General features: G+C 34.6%; 1 protein-coding gene and 6 pseudogenes across 1 annotated transcript; all 7 read left to right on the top strand.

Moving 5' to 3' along the window:
• Window positions 1-324: 324 nt before the first annotated feature.
• Window positions 325-3,304, top strand: LOC131606357 (receptor-like protein 7; annotated as a pseudogene).
• A 653-nt stretch (window positions 3,305-3,957) lies between these two features.
• LOC131604295 (receptor-like protein 6) lies at window positions 3,958-6,302 on the top strand (annotated as a pseudogene).
• An 800-nt stretch (window positions 6,303-7,102) lies between these two features.
• Window positions 7,103-11,384, top strand: LOC131604294 (IQ domain-containing protein IQM2-like; annotated as a pseudogene).
• Window positions 11,381-13,650, top strand: LOC131604293 (IQ domain-containing protein IQM6-like; annotated as a pseudogene).
• LOC131604292 (IQ domain-containing protein IQM6-like) lies at window positions 13,647-15,917 on the top strand (annotated as a pseudogene).
• Window positions 15,918-15,941: 24 nt separating this feature from the next.
• LOC131604291 (IQ domain-containing protein IQM6-like) lies at window positions 15,942-18,120 on the top strand (annotated as a pseudogene).
• A 56-nt stretch (window positions 18,121-18,176) lies between these two features.
• LOC131604290 (IQ domain-containing protein IQM6-like) lies at window positions 18,177-21,206 on the top strand. Its single transcript, XM_058876740.1, has 9 exons — window positions 18,177-18,191; window positions 18,415-18,504; window positions 18,602-18,667; window positions 18,796-18,884; window positions 18,979-19,065; window positions 19,320-19,551; window positions 19,641-19,742; window positions 19,834-20,396; window positions 21,044-21,206. Exons 1-9 carry the CDS (start codon window positions 18,177-18,179, stop codon window positions 21,204-21,206), a joined length of 1,407 nt encoding a protein of 468 aa, XP_058732723.1.
• Window positions 21,207-23,036: the final 1,830 nt, after the last annotated feature.

Genomic DNA, 23,036 nt, shown 5'->3' with positions numbered 1-23,036 from the left:
ATTTTAAATCATAATTTAAAAAAGTGAAGAATTTTTTAAATATAAAATTTATAAAATATAAGAAAATACTATAGAGCCATGTAGTTAGTGAATGTTTTGAGTTTTTATTATGACTTGTTTTTAGGAGTTGTAGCATAATCAGATACTAGAAAACAAAAAGGTTAGTCTACCTGTCAAAACTGAATGGAAATCATTCCTAGTGAACAATTTTATTTTCCACACTGCTCTTCTTCAACGAAACTTCTAATAGTATACTTTTCCATCCTTCAACAACATCTATAAGAATATCATTTCTCACATCTCTAAGTGCAGGTCAAAATAACCATGAAAATTACATTGCTTTCATTCCTTCTCTGCTTCTGCTTCATATATGATACTGTTGTTGTCTCTGCCAAATGTCTCCAAGATCAACAATCATTGTTACTCCAATTTAAAAACAATCTCACATTTGATCCTCAAATTTCCACCAAACTAAATTCGTGGAATGAAAACACTGCTTGCTGTAATTGGAGTGGTGTAACATGTGACAATGAGGGACATGTTATTGTCCTTGATTTGAGTGAAGAATCAATCTCGGGTGGATTTGATAATGCGAGTAGTCTTTTTAGTCTCCAATATCTTCAAAAATTGAATTTGGCTTATAACTATTTCAATTCTCCGATTCCATCTGGATTCAGCAAGTTGGTGATGTTGAGTTACCTGAATTTGTCAAATTCTTTCACCGTGGAGAAGTTTCCTATGGAGATTTCAAAGCTTACAAGGTTAGTTACTCTTGATCTCTCTTCTATTGATGTATTTTCAAGAGAACAAGGGTTGACAAACTTTCAAGAGAACCAAAATCTGCAAGCATTTGTCCAAAATCTGACCAGACTTACGCACTTGTATCTAGATCGTATAAATATATCAACTATGGGACAGGAATGGGGAAATGCTTTGTTTCCGCTGCGTGAACTGCAAGAGTTGAGTATGTCTGAATGTGATCTATCAGGACCCCTTGATTCTTCCCTCACAAAACTAGTGAACCTATCTGTCATTGTTCTTGATGGAAACAATTTTTCATCATCTGTTCCAGAAACATTTGCTAATTTTAAAAAACTAACAACCCTCAGTCTTGTAGATTGTGGATTGATTGGTATATTTCCACAAAAGATATTTCAAATTGAAACACTTTCTGTTATTCACTTATCATACAACAACAATCTCCATACTTCATTTCCACACTATTCAATGGGTGTGTCTCTTCGTAGCATTAGATTAGGTTCCACAAACTTCTCTGGAACAGTTCCACACATGAGACTCTTATCTGAATTGGATCTCTCTGATTGTAAACTTTATGGAACATTTCCCAAGTCATTATTAAACCTCACACACCTTACCTACTTACAACTTTCTTATAATGATCTTAGCGGTGCAATTCCTTCATCCCTTTTTACACTCCCATCATTGGAGGTGATTTATCTTTCATTCAACCAGTTCAATGGGTCATTGCAGCTAAATGCGGTTTTGAAACTTAGAAATTTAACTAGACTTAACCTATCTTACAACAACATATCAGTCGATGTGAATGTTGCAAATGTTGATTTGGCTTTAATTCCAAACTTTTCTATTTTGCGTTTGGCATCCTGCAACTTGAAGTCATTCCCTAGTTTCTTGATAAATCAATCAACATTGTTCTCTCTAGACCTTTCAAATAACCGAATCCAAGGAAAAATACCAAATTGGATATGGAAATTAAGAGATCTTGCAGCCTTTAATGTTTCTCACAATCTACTTACTAATTTGGAAGGACCTTTTCAAATTCTTACTTCCAAATTGGAACGTCTTGACCTTCATAACAACAAACTGCACGGGTCAATACCTGTTTTTCCTAAAGATGCCTATTTTGTGGACTACTCAAACAATAATTTTTCCGTTATCCCACATGATATTGGTAGTAAACTATCATCCATGGAATTTCTATCTTTTTCTAACAATAATTTACATGGACTCATTCCTAACTTATGCAATGCTTCACAACTTCTATTTCTTGATATTTCCCATAACAACTTTTTTGGAACTATTCCTCCATGTTTAATCACAATGACCGGTACCCTTAAGGCATTAAACTTGAGAGACAACAATCTCACTATCCATATACCAGATATGTTTCCAAATTCTTGTGTTGTAAGAAGCTTGAACTTCCATGGAAATCACTTACATGGGCCAATTCCCAAGTCTCTCTCCCATTGCTCATCATTAGAGATATTGGACATTGGAACAAATGAAATTGTTGATCATTTTCCATGCTTTTTAAATAACATTTCAACACTACTTGTCTTGGTTTTGCGGAACAATAAATTTTATGGTTCCATTGAATGTTCACATTTGGTAAAAAATAAGCCTTGGAAAATGATTCAGATTATGGATATTGCTTTCAACAATTTCAATGGAAAACTATCTGAAAAGTATTTCGTTACTTAGAAAAGAATGATGCTTGATGAAGATGGGGATGTATCAGACTTCAACCTCCAGTCGAAGAGTTACATCAACTCATACTATAAAGATAGTGTTACAGTTACATGCAAAGGCCAACAACAGGAGTGGGTTAGAATTTTGAAAATTTTTAAAGCCATTGATTTCTCATCCAATTCTTTTGATGGACCAATACCCGAGTTGTTGAAGGAATTGAAAGCACTTTATATTTTGAATTTTTCAAATAATGGTCTCACAGGTAAAATTCCATCTTCCATAGGAAACTTGAAAGAGTTAGAGTCCTTGGACCTCTCAAATAACTATTTAGTTGGTGAAATTCCAGTGTCACTAGCAAGTCTATCATTCCTTTCTTCTTTGAACCTCTCCTTCAATCATTTGGCGGGGAAGATCCCAACGGGTACTCAACTTCAAACATTCCAAGCTTCTTCATTTGAAGGGAATCATGGACTATATGGCCCTCCATTAATTGAAAAAACAGATGGTAGAAGGAATGACTTGCATCCACAACCAACATGTGGAAGACTAGTTTGTTCAATAGACTGGAACTTTTTAAGTGTAGAATTGGGATTTATTTTTGGACTCGGAATGATTATTGGTCCGATCATGTTTTGGAAGAAATGGAGGGTAGGCTATTGGAAACTTGCAGACAAAATTTTGTGCAAAATATTTCCTTGGATGCACCTGGAATATGAAACCCACAGAGGACAAACTTACACAGTTTTAAGGTGGTAGTGACATATTTGTTGTTCAATAGTATTTTATATTAGTATTAATGTGTGTGCTAATTAGTATAATTGTATTTTATGTGTGTGCTAATTAGTTTTAATGTGTGTGCTAATAGTATTTTATATTTGCTCTTCAATGGAAGTGAAGCTGTTAGAATTTTAACGTAGAATTCAGTTGATTAGTAATTTCTTTTGTTTCCGAGCTTTCCGCTCCTCTTTTGTAAGCGGGTTCGAGTACCCCTAGTACTCGTTTAATATCATTCCTTGCTTATAAAAAAAAAAATTTAAATAACTTAAGTTGTTGTTGACCTTTGCAATTTATCTTTAAATTAATTTGGTTATGTCCTCCAGACTGTTTTTTTTTTTAACAAAACTTCTTTTATACCCTTTGTCAACAACCACTAAATATGATATTCTGAATACATGTTTTATGGAATATTTAATAATGGATAACTAACTAACGGTCTAAATGCGAATGGGAAAAAAATGAGTTTAGTAATAGATTTGGAAGACTTGGAAATTATCATTAATCAAAGTAACCTAATGGAACTTCAAAAGTGTTTTTCCATAACACACTAGATGGTAATTATTTTGACATTTACTTTGAAATGATACACTGTTTAGATGCCTTGGAACATTATGGTCTTGTTCCACGAAACTTCTCTTCTGTTTGCAACTTCATAAGACCATCATTTGTCACTTATGTCTTGTCAGTTTTGTCTTGTGTTGTGTGGTTGACATTAAGAGTAATTAACAACAATTAGAGTTACATTAGTTTCATTGTTTTCCTTCCTTCTCCGCTGCTACTGCATGCATATCACTGTTGCGTTTGCCAAATTTTTTGAGAATCAACAATCCTTGTTGCTCCGATTAAGAAACAGTCTCACATTCCAGATAGGAAGTAACGGAAAGCTGGAGCAGGGGAATCAAAACGTTTCTTATTGCATTTGGAGTGGTGTAACATGTAACAACGAAGGACAAGTTGTTGGCCTTGACGTGCGTAAAGAATCAATCTCATGTGGATTTGACAACTTCAGGAGTCTTTTGAGCCTCAAGAAGCTGACCAAGATTAGGATACTATATCTAGATGGTATAAGTATAACTATTCAAGGACATGAATGGAGCAATATTTTGTTATCGCTCTTTGACCTGCAAGAATTGAGCATGTCATGTTGTATTCTATCAGGACCTCTTGATTCTTCCCTATCAAAACTAGAAAACCTATACATCATTATTATCGATGGGAACAAATTTTCATCTCCAGTGCCAGAATCGTTTGCCAATTTTAAAAATCTTATCACTTTACGTCTTTCAGATTGTGGATTAACAGGTACATTTCCATAAAAGATTTTCCAAATTGGAACCCTGTCGGTTATTGACTTATCAATGAACTACAATCTCCATGGTTCATTTCCAGACTACTCAATAAGTGAATCTCTTGATTGCATTAGCATCAGTTACACAAACTTCCCTGGAGCATTACCGCACTCTATTGGAAACCTGAGGAAGTTATCTAATTTGGATCTTTCTTATTCTCAATTCAATGGAAAACTTCCAAATTCATTGTCAAACTTCATACTACTGACATATACTTAGATCTATTGACTTTAAACTTAGAAATTTATCTATATTGGACCTTTCATACAACAACTTATTAAATATTCTAAAATTGGCACATGATGATGTTCCTTTTACTCACAAACTAAATATTCTAAAATTGGCAATATGCAACTTGAAAATTTTCCTTATTTTCTTGATAAATCAATCCACATTGACCAATCTAGACTTTTCAGATAACCAGATTCAAGGAATAGTGCCATATTGGATTTGGAAACTACAAGTTCATATGAGCTTAATATTTCTCACAATTTTATCATTGGTTTTGAAGGACCTATGCAAAGTATTACTCCCAATCTTAGGGTTCTTGACGTTCATAACAACCAATTGCAAGGATCAATACCTATTTTTGCTAAATATGCATTTTATTTGGATTACTCAACCAACAAAATTTTTGTTATGCTACAAGATATTGGTAAGTACTTGTCTTCCACAACTTTTCTTTCTCTCAAATAATGATTTACATGGAAGTATCCATCTTTCCATATGCAGTGCTTCAAATTTTAAAGGGCTTGATCTTTCCATCAATAAAATTTCTGGAACCATACCTGCGTGTTTAATGACAATGACTAGTACGGTAGTACCCTTAAGGCATTAAATTTGAGCAAGAACAATCTCACTTTTCCCATACCAGATACCTTTCCGACTACTTGTTCGTTAAGGACTTTAAAATTTCATGAAAATTTCTTACATGGGCAAATTCCCAAGTCTCTCTCCCACTGCTCATCATTAAAGGTATTGGACATTGGATCAAATGAAATTGTTGGCCATTTTTCGTGCTTCTTGAAGAACATACCAGCACTTAGTGTCTTGGTTTTGCAGAACTACAAATTCTATGGTTCCCTAGAATGTTCACTCTCGCTCGAAAATATGCCTTGGAAAATGATTCAAATGGTCGATATTGCTTTCACCAAATTCAATGGAAACCTACCTGCAAAATATTTCACATCATGGGAAAGAATGATGCATGATGAAGATGATGGTGTATTAGACTTTATCCACATATGGGATACTGAGAGCTCACATTATCAAGAAAGTGTGACAATTTCTAATAAAGGTCAACAAATAAGTCTAGTTAAGATTCTAACAATCTTCACAGTCATTGATTTCTCATCCAATTAATTTGAAGGACCGATACCAGAAGTGTTGATGAAATTCAAATCAATCCATGTTCTCAACTTTTCAAACAACGGTCTCTCAAGTGAAATTCCGTCTTCTATATATAACTCTTTGGTTAGTGAAATTCCTGTGCAACTTGCAAGCCTTTCATTCCTTTCTTACTTGAACCTTTCATACAATGAGTAAGATTCCCACAGGTACTCAACCTTAGTCATTTCTAGCTTCTTCATTTGAAGGAAATGATTACATATATGAATGGTAAGTTATTGGAAACTTCAAGACAAAATTCTTTTTTATATTTTCCCTTGTATGCATCTTGAATATGTAAGTCACAGAGGAAAAGTGTACACAGTCTTAAGGTGGCATTAGTGACTAAGTTATGTGCTAATTAGTAAAATAGTGTTTTTTTCATTTTGTTTTTCAGCTATGTTGGTTTTCATGCACACTTCTTTGTGAATATATATGTATTGGAGCTTTGAAGAGATATTTTGTTCAATTAAAATTAAATAAAATTGAAACCCAGAGTTTTGGTGATAGCATTAATACTAGGGGTGGCAATTGGATCCATTAAGCTAAAATCCATCCATCAAAAAATCCATCCAATCCATCCACCAAATAAAAAATAAGTTAATGGATGGATTAAAGCCATCCATTTATATACATGGATAAATCCAATTCATCCAACACATTTTCTTAATCCAATGGATTGTTTTTATTTTATACTTTAAATGAGTTTAAATTATTTTTTAAAAAAATAATAAAATTTGAAAATACAAAAAATTGAGTTTCTTCATAAAATTGAAATATTGAGTTTTTTCCGAAAAAAACAAAAAATCTAATTTTTTTAAAAAACCAAAAATCGTATTTTTTCGAAAAACGAAAAATCGAGTTTTTTCGAAATAACAAAAAATTGATTTTTTCGCAAAAACGTAATGCGAGTTTTTTTTTCGGAAAAACTAAGAATCGTATTTTTTCAGAAAAACCAGAAAATCAAAAAAGTCGAGTTTTTTCAGGGAAAATGAAACAATTGAGTTTTATCGAAAAAACGAAAAAGTCAAGTTTTTTTTCTTCAGAAAAACGAAAAAATCGAGTTTTTTTCGAAAAAACGAAAAGTCGAGATTTTTTCGGAAAAAAAAACAAAAAATCGTGTTTTTTTCAAAAAAAACAAAAAATCGAGTACTTTCGACATTACAAAACCTGAGACTGCGATTTCACGTTGGTCTCGGGCTAGAAAGAGAGCTGCCAAGGTAATTTTGTTCATATCATGTGTATTATTATAATGTTATTGGCTAAAAGACTAGTAATTTGTTTTGGTCTCACCTTTTGTTTTCCCTTAAATGACAGGTTGGAAAGGGTCTATCTAAGGATAGGAAGGCTCGTAAACTTGCTTTGCAGCACTGGCTAGAGGCAGTAAGTCACTGTCGAAGCTATATAAATGGCTTACGCATGAGCACTTATGTTGTAAACTCTTATTTAAGTTTTTTATGAAGTAGGACTTAAATCTATTGGTGTCTCTGATTGGTTTTCGACTTGTGCAGATTGACCCTCGACATCGCTATGGCCATAACCTCCAATTTTATTATGTTCAATGGCTACACTGTGATAGTTACCAACTTTTCTTCTATTGGTAAGATTAGAGATTAAAGAATTAGGCTTTTTTTTCCTTTCAAAAAGGAAATTCTAACCAAGCCAATGAAATTTAAACCTATCTCCAAATGTAGGCTTGATATTGGGGGTGGCAGGGAGTTCGGCTCGGAGAGATGTTCTAGATCAAAGCTTCAGCAGCAATGCATCAAATATTTGGGTCCAATGAGTTTCCTACTTCCCTTCATATCAATTTTTCTTTCATCTAGAGTGTATGTAGCACCGACACTTTAAATTGAAGGTGTCTGGTATCCGACACCGACACGACGCATATGGTTACACTCAATTATATAAATTTATCAAACAAATATAAAGTCCACATCTTAGTGTCGTGTCTAGTATTTATGTCAAATTTTTGAAGCTCTGAAATATTAGATAACTTAACTGTCAAGTAACAACTCGTAAAATTATTTTTGAAGGAGGAAAGAAAGGCTTATGAAGTAATTATTGAGAATGAGAGGCTCTTTTACAAACACACAGGGATTCCAGTTGAAAGTACAAAAGATGCTAAGTGGATATTTGTACTTAGCACTTCCAAGACTTTGTATGTTGGTCAAAAAAACAAGGGCACATTTCAACATTCAAGCTTCCTAGCAGGCGGAGCCACATTGTCTGTTGGTAGATTAGTAGCCGAAGACGGTGTTCTTAAGGTATGAACGAAAGTGAAATAGATTACGTCTTTTTATTTCTGTTTTGTCTTTGTTTCGCATACTGACAGTAAAATATTTCAATTTCAAAGGTTGTTTGGCCTCACAGTGGACATTATCTCCCAACAGAAGAAAATTTCCAAGAATTCGTGTCGTTTCTTAAGGAGAATAATGTCGACCTTACAGATGTACAGGTAAAAAGAATGACAGTGGCATATAGTGTAGAATATATCAATCTAATGCATACTTTGATTCACTCTCTAATTGTCATTTTTCTTATATCAGAAAAACCCAGAAGAAGATGACGAACCAGTGAAAACGAACCAGGAACATCATTTTAGAGGAAAATCTTCAGAGAAATTACCATCTAACATCAAAACCGAAAGTTCAAGCAGCATGTTATCCGAAGAGAAAACCGAGTACATAAATGAGGATCCATCCGCTGATTCATACACCAATCCACCGTTATTTAGATTGTCGAAACGGCTAGGAACAAAAAATCTAGACTCGAAATACCGAAAAGAGACAACGTGACAGACATTTTCGAGTCAGTATTGGCAGTACATCGTCCAACTAGAAAACTATATTCACCACATTCAGACTCAGAATCATATTGCGGTTACGAGACAGCAGAAGAATCGCCAATCCAGGAAGAAGACTTCATGGTTTCAAAATCGAACTCGCTTGTTGAGGATCAAGACAACGAAGAAGAAAATCCTATTCCAAAGGAAAAGATAATGAAGAGAATAGATTAACATAAAGGAATGAAATCATATCAACTGGCGAATCATTTATCGACGAAATGGTCAACAGGTGCTGGTCCTAGAATCGGTTGTATGCGAATCAAGTTTTTTCGGAAAAACGAAAAAAATCGAGTTTTTTTTTCTGAAAATGAAAAAATCGAGTGTTTTCGGGGAAAATGAAAAAATCGAGTTTTTTTCGAAAAAACAAAAAAGTCGAGTTTTTTCGGGAAAAACGAAAAAAATTGAGTTTTTTCGAAATAATTAAAAAGTCGAGTTTTTTCGGGAAAAACGAAAAAATCGAGTTTTTTTCGGAAAAACTAACTGTCGAGTTTTTTCTTCAGAAAAACGAAAAAATCGAGATTTTTTGAAAAAACGAAAAGTCGAGATTTTTTCGGAAAAAAAAAAACAAAAAATCGTGTTTACAAAACCTGAGACTGCGATTTCACGTTGGTCTCGGGCTAGAAAGAGAGCTGCCAAGGTAATTTTTTTCATATCATGTGTATTATTATAATGTTATTGGCTAAAAGACTAGTAATTTGTTTTGGTCTCACCTTTTGTTTTCCCTTAAATGACAGGTTGGAAAGGGTCTATCTAAGGATAGGAAGGCTCGTAAACTTGCTTTGCAGCACTGGCTAGAGGCAGTAAGTCACTGTCGAAGCTATATAAATGGCTTATGCATAAGCACTTATGTTGTAAACTCTTATTTAAGTTTTTTATGAAGTAGGACTTTAATCTATTGGTGTCTCTAATTGGTTTTCGACTTGTGCAGATTGACCCTCGACATCGCTATGGCCATAACCTCCAATTTTATTATGTTCAATGGCTACACTGTGATAGTTACCAACTTTTCTTCTATTGGTAAGATTAGAGATTAAAGAATTAGGCTTTTTTTTCCTTTCAAAAAGGAAATTCTAACCAAGCCAATGAAATTTAAACCTATCTCCAAATATAGGCTTGATATTGGGGGTGGCAGGGAGTTCGGCTCGGAGAGATGTTCTAGATCAAAGCTTCAGCAGCAATGCATCAAATATTTGGGTCCAATGAGTTTCCTACTTCCCTTCATATCAATTTTTCTTTCATCTAGAGTGTATGTAGCACCGACACTTTAAATTGAAGGTGTCTGGTATCCGACACCGACACGACGCATATGGTTACACTCAATTATATAAATTTATCAAACAAATATAAAGTCCACGTCTCAGTGTCGTGTCTAGTATTCATGTCAATGTTTTGTAGCTCCGAAATATTAGATAACTTAACTGTCAAGTAACAACTCGTAAAATTATTTTTGAAGGAGGAAAGAAAGGCTTATGAAGTAATTATTGAGAATGAGAGGCTCTTTTACAAACACACAGGGATTCCAGTTGAAAGTACAAAAGATGCTAAGTGGATATTTGTACTTAACACTTCCAAGACTTTGTATGTTGGTCAAAAAAACAAGGGCACATTTCAACAGTCAAGCTTCCTAGCAGGCGGAGCCACATTATCTGCTGGTAGATTAGTAGTCGAAGACGGTGTTCTTAAGGTATGAACGAAAGTGAAATAGATTACGTCTTTTTATTTCTGTTTTGTCTTTGTTTCGCATACTGACAGTAAAATATTTCAATTTCAAAGGTTGTTTTGCCTCACAGTGGACATTATCTCCCAACAGAAGAAAATTTCCAAGAATTCGTGTCGTTTCTTAAGGAGAATAATGTCGACCTTACAGATGTACAGGTAAAAAGAATGACAGTGGCATATAGTGTAGAATATATCAATCTAATGCATACTTTGATTCACTCTCTAATTGTCATTTTTCTTATATCAGAAAAACCCAGAAGAAGATGACGAACCAGTGAAAACGAACCAGGAACATCATTTTAGAGGAAAATCTTCAGAGAAATTACCATCTAACATCAAAACCGAAAGTTCAAGCAGGATGTTATCCGAAGAGAAAACCGAGTACATAAATGAGGATCCATCCGCTGATTCATACACCAATCCACCGTTATTTAGATTGTCGAAACGACTAGGAACAAAAAATCTAGACTCGAAATACCGAAAAGAGACAACGTGACAGACATTTTCGAGTCAGTATTGGCAGTACATCGTCCAACTAGAAAACTATATTCACCACATTCAGACTCAGAATCATATTGCGGTTACGAGACAGCAGAAGAATCGCCTATCCAGGAAGAAGACTTCATGGTTTCAAAATCGAACTCGCTTGTTGAGGATCAAGACAACGAAGAAGAAAATCCTATTCCAATGGAAAAGATAATGAAGAGAATAGATTAACATAAAGGAATGAAATCATATCAACTGGCGAATCATTTATCGACGAAATGGTCAACAGGTGCTGGTCCTAGAATCGGTTGTATGCGAATCAAGTTTTTTCGGAAAAACGAAAAAAATCGAGTATTTTTTTTAGAAAATGAAAAAATCGAGTGTTTTCGGGGAAAATGAAAAAATCGAGTTTTTTTCGAAAAAACGAAAAAGTCGAGTTTTTTCGGGAAAAACGAAAAAAATTGAGTTTTTTCGAAATAATTAAAAAGTCGAGTTTTTTCGGGAAAAACGAAAAAATCGAGTTTTTTTCGGAAAAACTAACTGTCGAGTTTTTTCTTCAGAAAAACGAAAAAATCGAGTTTTTTTTGAAAAAACGAAAAGTCGAGATTTTTTCGGAAAAAAAAAAACAAAAAATCGTGTTTACAAAACCTGAGACTGCGATTTCACGTTGGTCTCGGGCTAGAAAGAGAGCTGCCAAGGTAATTTTTTTCATATCATGTGTATTATTATAATGTTATTGGCTAAAAGACTAGTAATTTGTTTTGGTCTCACCTTTTGTTTTCCCTTAAATGACAGGTTGGAAAGGGTCTATCTAAGGATAGGAAGGCTCGTAAACTTGCTTTGCAGCACTGGCTAGAGGCAGTAAGTCACTGTCGAAGCTATATAAATGGCTTATGCATAAGCACTTATGTTGTAAACTCTTATTTAAGTTTTTTATGAAGTAGGACTTTAATCTATTGGTGTCTCTAATTGGTTTTCGACTTGTGCAGATTGACCCTCGACATCGCTATGGCCATAACCTCCAATTTTATTATGTTCAATGGCTACACTGTGATAGTTACCAACTTTTCTTCTATTGGTAAGATTAGAGATTAAAGAATTAGGCTTTTTTTTCCTTTCAAAAAGGAAATTCTAACCAAGCCAATGAAATTTAAACCTATCTCCAAATATAGGCTTGATATTGGGGGTGGCAGGGAGTTCGGCTCGGAGAGATGTTCTAGATCAAAGCTTCAGCAGCAATGCATCAAATATTTGGGTCCAATGAGTTTCCTACTTCCCTTCATATCAATTTTTCTTTCATCTAGAGTGTATGTAGCACCGACACTTTAAATTGAAGGTGTCTGGTATCCGACACCGACACGACGCATATGGTTACACTCAATTATATAAATTTATCAAACAAATATAAAGTCCACGTCTCAGTGTCGTGTCTAGTATTCATGTCAATGTTTTGTAGCTCCGAAATATTAGATAACTTAACTGTCAAGTAACAACTCGTAAAATTATTTTTGAAGGAGGAAAGAAAGGCTTATGAAGTAATTATTGAGAATGAGAGGCTCTTTTACAAACACACAGGGATTCCAGTTGAAAGTACAAAAGATGCTAAGTGGATATTTGTACTTAGCACTTCCAAGACTTTGTATGTTGGTCAAAAAAACAAGGGCACATTTCAACAGTCAAGCTTCCTAGCAGGCGGAGCCACATTATCTGCTGGTAGATTAGTAGTCGAAGACGGTGTTCTTAAGGTATGAACGAAAGTGAAATAGATTACGTCTTTTTATTTCTGTTTTGTCTTTGTTTCGCATACTGACAGTAAAATATTTCAATTTCAAAGGTTGTTTTGCCTCACAGTGGACATTATCTCCCAACAGAAGAAAATTTCCAAGAATTCGTGTCGTTTCTTAAGGAGAATAATGTCGACCTTACAGATGTACAGGTAAAAAGAATGACAGTGGCATATAGTGTAGAATATATCAATCTAATGCATACTTTGATTCACTCTCTAATTGTCATTTTTCTTATATCAGAAAAACCCAGAAGAAGATGACGAACCAGTGAAAACGAACCAGGAACATCATTTTAGAGGAAAATCTTCAGAGAAATTACCATCTAACATCAAAACCGAAAGTTCAAGCAGCATGTTATCCGAAGAGAAAACCGAGTACATAAATGAGGATCCATCCGCTGATTCATACACCAATCCACCGTTATTTAGATTGTCGAAACGACTAGGAACAAAAAATCTAGACTCGAAATACCGAAAAGAGACAACGTGACAGACATTTTCGAGTCAGTATTGGCAGTACATCGTCCAACTAGAAAACTATATTCACCACATTCAGACTCAGAATCATATTGCGGTTACGAGACAGCAGAAGAATCGCCTATCCAGGAAGAAGACTTCATGGTTTCAAAATCGAACTCGCTTGTTGAGGATCAAGACAACGAAGAAGAAAATCCTATTCCAATGGAAAAGATAATGAAGAGAATAGATTAACATAAAGGAATGAAATCATATCAACTGGCGAATCATTTATCGACGAAATGGTCAACAGGTGCTGGTCCTAGAATCGGTTGTATGCGAATCAAGTTTTTTCGGAAAAACGAAAAAAATCGAGTATTTTTTTTAGAAAATGAAAAAATCGAGTGTTTTCGGGGAAAATGAAAAAATCGAGTTTTTTTCGAAAAAACGAAAAAGTCGAGTTTTTTCGGGAAAAACGAAAAAAATTGAGTTTTTTCGAAATAATTAAAAAGTCGAGTTTTTTCGGGAAAAACGAAAAAATCGAGTTTTTTTCGGAAAAACTAACTGTCGAGTTTTTTCTTCAGAAAAACGAAAAAATCGAGTTTTTTTTGAAAAAACGAAAAGTCGAGATTTTTTCGGAAAAAAAAAAACAAAAAATCGTGTTTACAAAACCTGAGACTGCGATTTCACGTTGGTCTCGGGCTAGAAAGAGAGCTGCCAAGGTAATTTTTTTCATATCATGTGTATTATTATAATGTTATTGGCTAAAAGACTAGTAATTTGTTTTGGTCTCACCTTTTGTTTTCCCTTAAATGACAGGTTGGAAAGGGTCTATCTAAGGATAGGAAGGCTCGTAAACTTGCTTTGCAGCACTGGCTAGAGGCAGTAAGTCACTGTCGAAGCTATATAAATGGCTTACGCATAAGCACTTATGTTGTAAACTCTTATTTAAGTTTTTTATGAAGTAGGACTTTAATCTATTGGTGTCTCTAATTGGTTTTCGACTTGTGCAGATTGACCCTCGACATCGCTATGGCCATAACCTCCAATTTTATTATGTTCAATGGCTACACTGTGATAGTTACCAACTTTTCTTCTATTGGTAAGATTAGAGATTAAAGAATTAGGCTTTTTTTTCCTTTCAAAAAGGAAATTCTAACCAAGCCAATGAAATTTAAACCTATCTCCAAATATAGGCTTGATATTGGGGGTGGCAGGGAGTTCGGCTCGGAGAGATGTTCTAGATCAAAGCTTCAGCAGCAATGCATCAAATATTTGGGTCCAATGAGTTTCCTACTTCCCTTCATATCAATTTTTCTTTCATCTAGAGTGTATGTAGCACCGACACTTTAAATTGAAGGTGTCTGGTATCCGACACCGACACGGCGCATATGGTTACACTCAATTATATAAATTTATCAAACAAATATAAAGTCCACGTCTCAGTGTCGTGTCTAGTATTCATGTCAATGTTTTGTAGCTCCGAAATATTAGATAACTTAACTGTCAAGTAACAACTCGTAAAATTATTTTTGAAGGAGGAAAGAAAGGCTTATGAAGTAATTATTGAGAATGAGAGGCTCTTTTACAAACACACAGGGATTCCAGTTGAAAGTACAAAAGATGCTAAGTGGATATTTGTACTTAGCACTTCCAAGACTTTGTATGTTGGTCAAAAAAACAAGGGCACATTTCAACAGTCAAGCTTCCTAGCAGGCGGAGCCACATTATCTGCTGGTAGATTAGTAGTCGAAGACGGTGTTCTTAAGGTATGAACGAAAGTGAAATAGATTACGTCTTTTTATTTCTGTTTTGTCTTTGTTTCGCATACTGACAGTAAAATATTTCAATTTCAAAGGTTGTTTTGCCTCACAGTGGACATTATCTCCCAACAGAAGAAAATTTCCAAGAATTCGTGTCGTTTCTTAAGGAGAATAATGTCGACCTTACAGATGTACAGGTAAAAAGAATGACAGTGGCATATAGTGTAGAATATATCAATCTAATGCATACTTTGATTCACTCTCTAATTGTCATTTTTCTTATATCAGAAAAACCCAGAAGAAGATGACGAACCAGTGAAAACGAACCAGGAACATCATTTTAGAGGAAAATCTTCAGAGAAATTACCATCTAACATCAAAACCGAAAGTTCAAGCAGGATGTTATCCGAAGAGAAAACCGAGTACATAAATGAGGACCCATCCGCTGATTCATACACCAATCCACCGTTATTTAGATTGTCGAAACGGCTAGGAACAAAAAATCTAGACTCGAAATACCGAAAAGAGACAACGTGACAGACATTTTCGAGTCAGTATTGGCAGTACATCGTCCAACTAGAAAACTATATTCACCACATTCAGACTCAGAATCATATTGCGGTTACGAGACAGCAGAAGAATCGCCTATCCAGGAAGAAGACTTCATGGTTTCAAAATCGAACTCGCTTGTTGAGGATCAAGACAACGAAGAAGAAAATCCTATTCCAAAGGAAAAGATAATGAAGAGAATAGATTAACATAAAGGAATGAAATCATATCAACTGGCGAATCATTTATCGACGAAATGGTCAACAGGTGCTGGTCCTAGAATCGGTTGTATGCGAATCAAGTTTTTTCGGAAAAACGAAAAAAATCGAGTATTTTTTTTTAGAAAATGAAAAAATCGAGTGTTTTCGGGGAAAATGAAAAAATCGAGTTTTTTTCGAAAAAACGAAAAAGTCGAGTTTTTTCGGGAAAAACGAAAAAAATTGAGTTTTTTCGAAATAATTAAAAAGTCGAGTTTTTTCGGGAAAAACGAAAAAATCGAGTTTTTTTCGGAAAAACTAACTGTCGAGTTTTTTCTTCGGAAAAACGAAAAAATCGAGTTTTTTTCGAAAAAACGAAAAGTCGAGATTTTTTCGGAAAAAAAACAAAAACTCGTGTTTACAAAACCTGAGACAGCGATTTCACGTTGGTCTCGGGCTAGAAAGAGAGCTGCCAAGGTAATTTTTTTCATATCATGTGTATTATTATAATGTTATTGGCTAAAAGACTAGTAATTTGTTATGGTCTCACCTTTTGTTTTCCCTTAAATGACAGGTTGGAAAGGGTCTATCTAAGGATAGGAAGGCTCGTAAACTTGCTTTGCAGCACTGGCTAGAGGCAGTAAGTCACTGTCGAAGCTATATAAATGGCTTACGCATAAGCACTTATGTTGTAAACTCTTATTTAAGTTTTTTATGAAGTAGGACTTTAATCTATTGGTGTCTCTAATTGGTTTTCGACTTGTGCAGATTGACCCTCGACATCGCTATGGCCATAACCTCCAATTTTATTATGTTCAATGGCTACACTGTGATAGTTACCAACTTTTCTTCTATTGGTAAGATTAGAGATTAAAGAACTAGGCTTTTTTTCCTTTCAAAAAGGAAATTCTAACCAAGCCACTGAAATTTAAACCTATCTCCAAATATAGGCTTGATATTGGGGGTGGCAGGGAGTTCGGCTCGGAGAGATGTTCTAGATCAAAGCTTCAGCAGCAATGCATCAAATATTTGGGTCCAATGAGTTTCCTACTTCCCTTCATATCAATTTTTCTTTCATCTAGAGTGTATGTAGCACCGACACTTTAAATTGAAGGTGTCTGGTATCCGACACCGACACGACGCATATGGTTACACTCAATTATATAAATTTATCAAACAAATATAAAGTCCACGTCTCAGTGTCGTGTCTAGTATTCATGTCAATGTTTTGTAGCTCCGAAATATTAGATAACTTAACTGTCAAGTAACAACTCGTAAAATTATTTTTGAAGGAGGAAAGAAAGGCTTATGAAGTAATTATTGAGAATGAGAGGCTCTTTTACAAACACACAGGGATTCCAGTTGAAAGTACAAAAGATGCTAAGTGGATATTTGTACTTAGCACTTCCAAGACTTTGTATGTTGGTCAAAAAAACAAGGGCACATTTCAACAGTCAAGCTTCCTAGCAGGCGGAGCCACATTATCTGCTGGTAGATTAGTAGTCGAAGACGGTGTTCTTAAGGTATGAACGAAAGTGAAATAGATTACGTCTTTTTATTTCTGTTTTGTCTTTGTTTCGCATACTGACAGTAAAATATTTCAATTTCAAAGGTTGTTTTGCCTCACAGTGGACATTATCTCCCAACAGAAGAAAATTTCCAAGAATTCGTGTCGTTTCTTAAGGAGAATAATGTCGACCTTACAGATGTACAGGTAAAAAGAATGACAGTGGCATGTAGTGTAGAATATATCAATCTAATGCATACTTTGATTCACTCTCTAATTGTCATTTTTCTTATATCAGAAAAACCCAGAAGAAGATGACGAACCAGTGAAAACGAACCAGGAACATCATTTTAGAGGAAAATCTTCAGAGAAATTACCATCTAACATCAAAACCGAAAGTTCAAGCAGGATGTTATCCGAAGAGAAAACCGAGTACATAAATGAGGACCCATCCGCTGATTCATACACCAATCCACCGTTATTTAGATTGTCGAAACGGCTAGGAACAAAAAATCTAGACTCGAAATACCGAAAAGAGACAACGTGACAGACATTTTCGAGTCAGTATTGGCAGTACATCGTCCAACTAGAAAACTATATTCACCACATTCAGACTCAGAATCATATTGCGGTTACGAGACAGCAGAAGAATCGCCTATCCAGGAAGAAGACTTCATGGTTTCAAAATCGAACTCGCTTGTTGAGGATCAAGACAACGAAGAAGAAAATCCTATTCCAAAGGAAAAGATAATGAAGAGAATAGATTAACATAAAGGAATGAAATCATATCAACTGGCGAATCATTTATCGACGAAATGGTCAACAGGTGCTGGTCCTAGAATCGGTTGAATGCGAATCAAGTTTTTTCGGAAAAACGAAAAAAATCGAGTATTTTTTTTTAGAAAATGAAAAAATCGAGTGTTTTCGGGGAAAATGAAAAAATTGAGTTTTTTTCGAAAAAACGAAAAAGTCGAGTTTTTTCGGGAAAAACGAAAAAAATTGAGTTTTTTCGAAATAATTAAAAAGTCGAGTTTTTTCGGGAAAAACGAAAAAATCGAGTTTTTTTCGGAAAAACTAACTGTCGAGTTTTTTCTTCGGAAAAACGAAAAAATCGAGTTTTTTTCGAAAAAACGAAAAGTCTAGATTTTTTCGGAAAAAAAACAAAAACTCGTGTTTACAAAACCTGAGACAGCGATTTCACGTTGGTCTCGGGCTAGAAAGAGAGCTGCCAAGGTAATTTTTTTCATATCATGTGTATTATTATAATGTTATTGGCTAAAAGACTAGTAATTTGTTATGGTCTCACCTTTTGTTTTCCCTTAAATGACAGGTTGGAAAGGGTCTATCTAAGGATAGGAAGGCTCGTAAACTTGCTTTGCAGCACTGGCTAGAGGCAGTAAGTCACTGTCGAAGCTATATAAATGGCTTACGCATAAGCACTTATGTTGTAAACTCTTATTTAAGTTTTTTATGAAGTAGGACTTTAATCTATTGGTGTCTCTAATTGGTTTTCGACTTGTGCAGATTGACCCTCGACATCGCTATGGCCATAACCTCCAATTTTATTATGTTCAATGGCTACACTGTGATAGTTACCAACTTTTCTTCTATTGGTAAGATTAGAGATTAAAGAATTAGGCTTTTTTTTCCTTTCAAAAAGGAAATTCTAACCAAGCCAATGAAATTTAAACCTATCTCCAAATGTAGGCTTGATATTGGGGGTGGCAGGGAGTTCGGCTCGGAGAGATGTTCTAGATCAAAGCTTCAGCAGCAATGCATCAAATATTTGGGTCCAATGAGTTTCCTACTTCCCTTCATATCAATTTTTCTTTCATCTAGAGTGTATGTAGCACCGACACTTTAAATTGAAGGTGTCTGGTATCCGACACCGACACGACGCATATGGTTACACTCAATTATATAAATTTATCAAACAAATATAAAGTCCACGTCTTAGTGTCGTGTCTAGTATTTATGTCAGTGTTTTGAAGCTCTGAAATATTAGATAACTTAACTGTCAAGTAACAACTCGTAAAATTATTTTTGAAGGAGGAAAGAAAGGATTATGAAGTAATTATTGAGAATGAGAGGCTCTTTTACAAACACACAGGGATTCCAGTTGAAAGTACAAAAGATGCTAAGTGGATATTTGTGCTTAGCACTTCCAAGACTTTGTATGTTGGTCAAAAAAACAAGGGCACATTTCAACATTCAAGCTTCCTAGCAGGCGGAGCCACATTATCTGCTGGTAGATTAGTAGCCGAAGACGGTGTTCTTAAGGTATGAACGAAAGTGAAATAGATTACGTCTTTTTATTTCTGTTTTGTCTTTGTTTCGCATACTGACAGTAAAATATTTCAATTTCAAAGGTCGTTTGGCCTCACAGTGGACATTATCTCCCAACAGAAGAAAATTTCCAAGAATTCGTGTCGTTTCTTAAGGAGAATAATGTCGACCTTACAGATGTACAGGTAAAAAGAATGACAGTGGCATATAGTGTAGAATATATCAATCTAATGCATACTTTGATTCACTCTCTAATTGTCATTTTTCTTATATCAGAAAAACCCAGAAGAAGATGACGAACCAGGTAAAACGAACCAGGAACATCATTTTAGAGGAAAATCTTCAGAGAAGTTACCATCTAACATCGAAACCGAGAGTTCAAGCAGCATGTTATCCGAAGAGAAAACCGAGTACATAAATGAGGATCCATCCGCTGATTCAAACACCAATCCACCGTTATTTAGATTGTCGAAACGGCTAGGAAGAAAAATATCTAGACTCGAAATACCGAAAAGAGACAACGTGACAGACATTTTCGAGTCAGTATTGACAGTTCATCGTCCAACTAGAAAACTATATTCACCATATTCAGACTCAGAATCATACTGCGGTTACGAGACAGCAGAAGAATCGCTTATCCAGGAAGAAGACTTCATGGTTTCAAAATCGAACTCGCTTGTTGAGGATCAAGACAACGAAGAAGAAAATCCTATTCCAAAGGAAAAGATAATGAAGAGAATAGATTCACATAAAAGAATGAAAACATATCAACTGGCGAATCATTTATCGACGAAATTGTCAACAGGTGCTGGTCCTAGAATCGGTTGTATGCGAATCAAGTTTTTTCGAAAAAATGAAAAAAAATCGCGTATTTTTTTCAGAAAATCGAAAAAATCGAGTATTTCACGGTAAAAACGAGAAAATCGAGTTTTTTTCGAAAAAACGAAAAAAGTCGAGTTTTTTCGGGTAAAACGAAAAAAATTGAGTTATTTCGAAAAAATGAAAAAGTCGAGTTTTTTCTTGAAAAATGAAAAAATCGAGTTTTTTTTCGGAAAAACGAAAAAGTCGAGTTTTTCCGTAAAAACGAAATAATCGAGTTTATTTTGAAAAAAATAAAAAATCGAGTATTTTCGACATTGCAAAACCTGAGACTGCGATTTCACGTTGGTCACGGGCCAGAAAGAGAGCTGCCAAGGTAAATTTTTACATGTCATCTGTATTATTATAATGTTATTGGCTAAAACACTAGTAATTTGTTCTGGTCTCACCTTTTGTTTTCCCTTAAATAACATGTTGGAAAGGGTTTATCTAAGGATAGGAAGGTTCGTAAACTTGCTTTGCAGCACTGACTAGAGGCAGTAAGTCACTGTCGAAGCTATATAAATGGCTTACGCATAAGCACTTATGTCGTAAACGCTTATTTAAATTGTTTATGAAGTAGGACTTTAATCTATTGGTTTCTCTAATTGGTTTTCGACTTGTGCAGATTGAACCTTGACATCGTTATGGCCATAAACTCCAATTTTATTATGTTCAGTGGCTACACTGTGATAGTTACCAACCTTTCTTCTATTGGTAAGATTAGAGTTAAAGAATTCGGCTTTTTTTGCTTTCAAAAAGGAAATTCTAACCAAGCTAATGAAATTTAAACCTACAACAATTACACAGAGAGAGAGAAGAGAGTTTTTCCACAACAATTTTCCTGCCTATTGAAGAGTACTCCCACTTTCTTTTATGCCAATCCATGAGAATATTTTCGGTTACGTTTTCTCTCCCGAGTGCTTCTACGCACTTGCACCAAATTCGAATCCATTGACATCTGTCCTTGATTTTTATTTTTCTCAACTTGTGTTATTTTTACTCTTTTGTCCTCAAGAGTGGCCTCAACCATTACAAAAGCTCAATGTGAAATATATTCAAATTAGAGAATAAACAATTTTAATTACTGTCTTTTCTCTTCTACCGTGCAAATTGTTAGATTAATTAAGTTAAACAATTTAAATTAGTGACCTTGTTTTGTTTCATTAGTATCTTATATATGTTCTTGAATCCAAAGAGGAGCTTAACACAATTAAAAAATTGGGCCAATTTTGATTACTAAATCAACTTATAGTATCCGAAAGAAAATTTATCACCAAACAGTGTACTTTTGTCCTCTGTGGATGGCAACTGCTATCCCGAACCAGATTAATAAAATAAATAGAATATAGAGCTGTTGTGAATATTTTGTTTTATCATTACACTGTTTTAGGAATTGTATCATCAAATATGAAATCATATTAGTGGAAAATATTAAATTGTTTTAATGAATAATGACTCGTGATTATAAAATAAAAGAGTGTGAAAAGTCAAGAGAGAGTGTTTCTTAGTGGTGAATTGACAAATTACTACATTTGTTTAAGCAAACTAATTTTTTTTTTTATGGAGTTGTTGATGACATTTATTACGGCCTATTTGTGCTACACTTTGTAATAATTAATTTTGTTCAATGCAACTTTGTAGACCTTGTTAAGAGAAATGCTATGGGCCAGTTAATATTTCCACTAAGTCATGAGTACTTTTACCGTGTAATTTGAGGCATAATAAAGATGATTAATAATATAGTGGTTGTTTATTATTAGTTGGAATAAAATTTATTTAAAGATTCTAATTTGTTTTTGTTAGTAGTCAAGTTTGTTATACATTAGTAACTTTCTTTACGTTGCTTTTTAAATTCCACCATTGACTAGAAAAGGCGAGACTGACTGTACCTCTTTTTTCAAATATACTTAAGAGCAAGTAAAGATAGTGTACATCCCATATATTGTAAATTAGGTCTAAGCAGGTCGTATCAAATGGTTCTATTCTATTTTAAAATTAGCCCTTAATAAATGAAAATACAATAAACTAAAATAATATTTTCATTTAAATTAAATATATATAGATAAAACTGATATAGACATATTTTATAAAAATTTGACATATTTCACAAAGATGCATAGTCCTGTAACAATTCCAATGCTCCTTAGTGAAAAACTCAAACAAATGGTATCAGAGCCTGATTCGAGAAAGGGACAAGCTTACTTATATTGAAAAACCCATGAAGTGATGTCCTGTTGCAAGGTATCAACGGCAGTATAAGTGTGAGGAAGAGCATTATGGACTCACACTTGAAGAGGAGTGTTAGAATAATAATGCAAGTGTGCGTAAGTGGGGAAATAGTCTAACATTGAATAGGAATATGGTGAATTAAGCATTTATAAGTGGGAGAACCCACTCACCTATCACCTTAACGTTTTGGGTGAATAAGTGGTGTGTCTATCACAAAGATACCCAGTCTACACTATATATCAATGCTCCCTAGTGAAAAACTCCCCCAACAAATGGCATCATGAGCGTCTGGTTCGAGAAAGGAACCGACTCACTTGTATCGAAAAGCCCAGGAAGTGATGTCCTGTTGCAAGGTATTAACAGAGGTACAAGTGAATGAGGGAGGGCAT

The sequence above is a fragment of the Vicia villosa genome, linkage group LG5 (genome assembly GCF_029867415.1).
Source record: "Vicia villosa cultivar HV-30 ecotype Madison, WI linkage group LG5, Vvil1.0, whole genome shotgun sequence".
In the NCBI taxonomy this organism is placed as follows: domain Eukaryota; kingdom Viridiplantae; phylum Streptophyta; class Magnoliopsida; order Fabales; family Fabaceae; genus Vicia; species Vicia villosa.
This window is presented reverse-complemented; position numbering and strand designations above follow the sequence as displayed.

Coding starts and splice junctions, on each gene's coding strand:
- LOC131604290 (XM_058876740.1), top strand. Junction 19,552..19,640: donor CCGAAGACGGTGTTCTTAAG/GTATGAACGAAA, acceptor TCAATTTCAAAG/GTCGTTTGGCCTCACAGTGG. Junction 19,743..19,833: donor TCGACCTTACAGATGTACAG/GTAAAAAGAATG, acceptor TTCTTATATCAG/AAAAACCCAGAAGAAGATGA.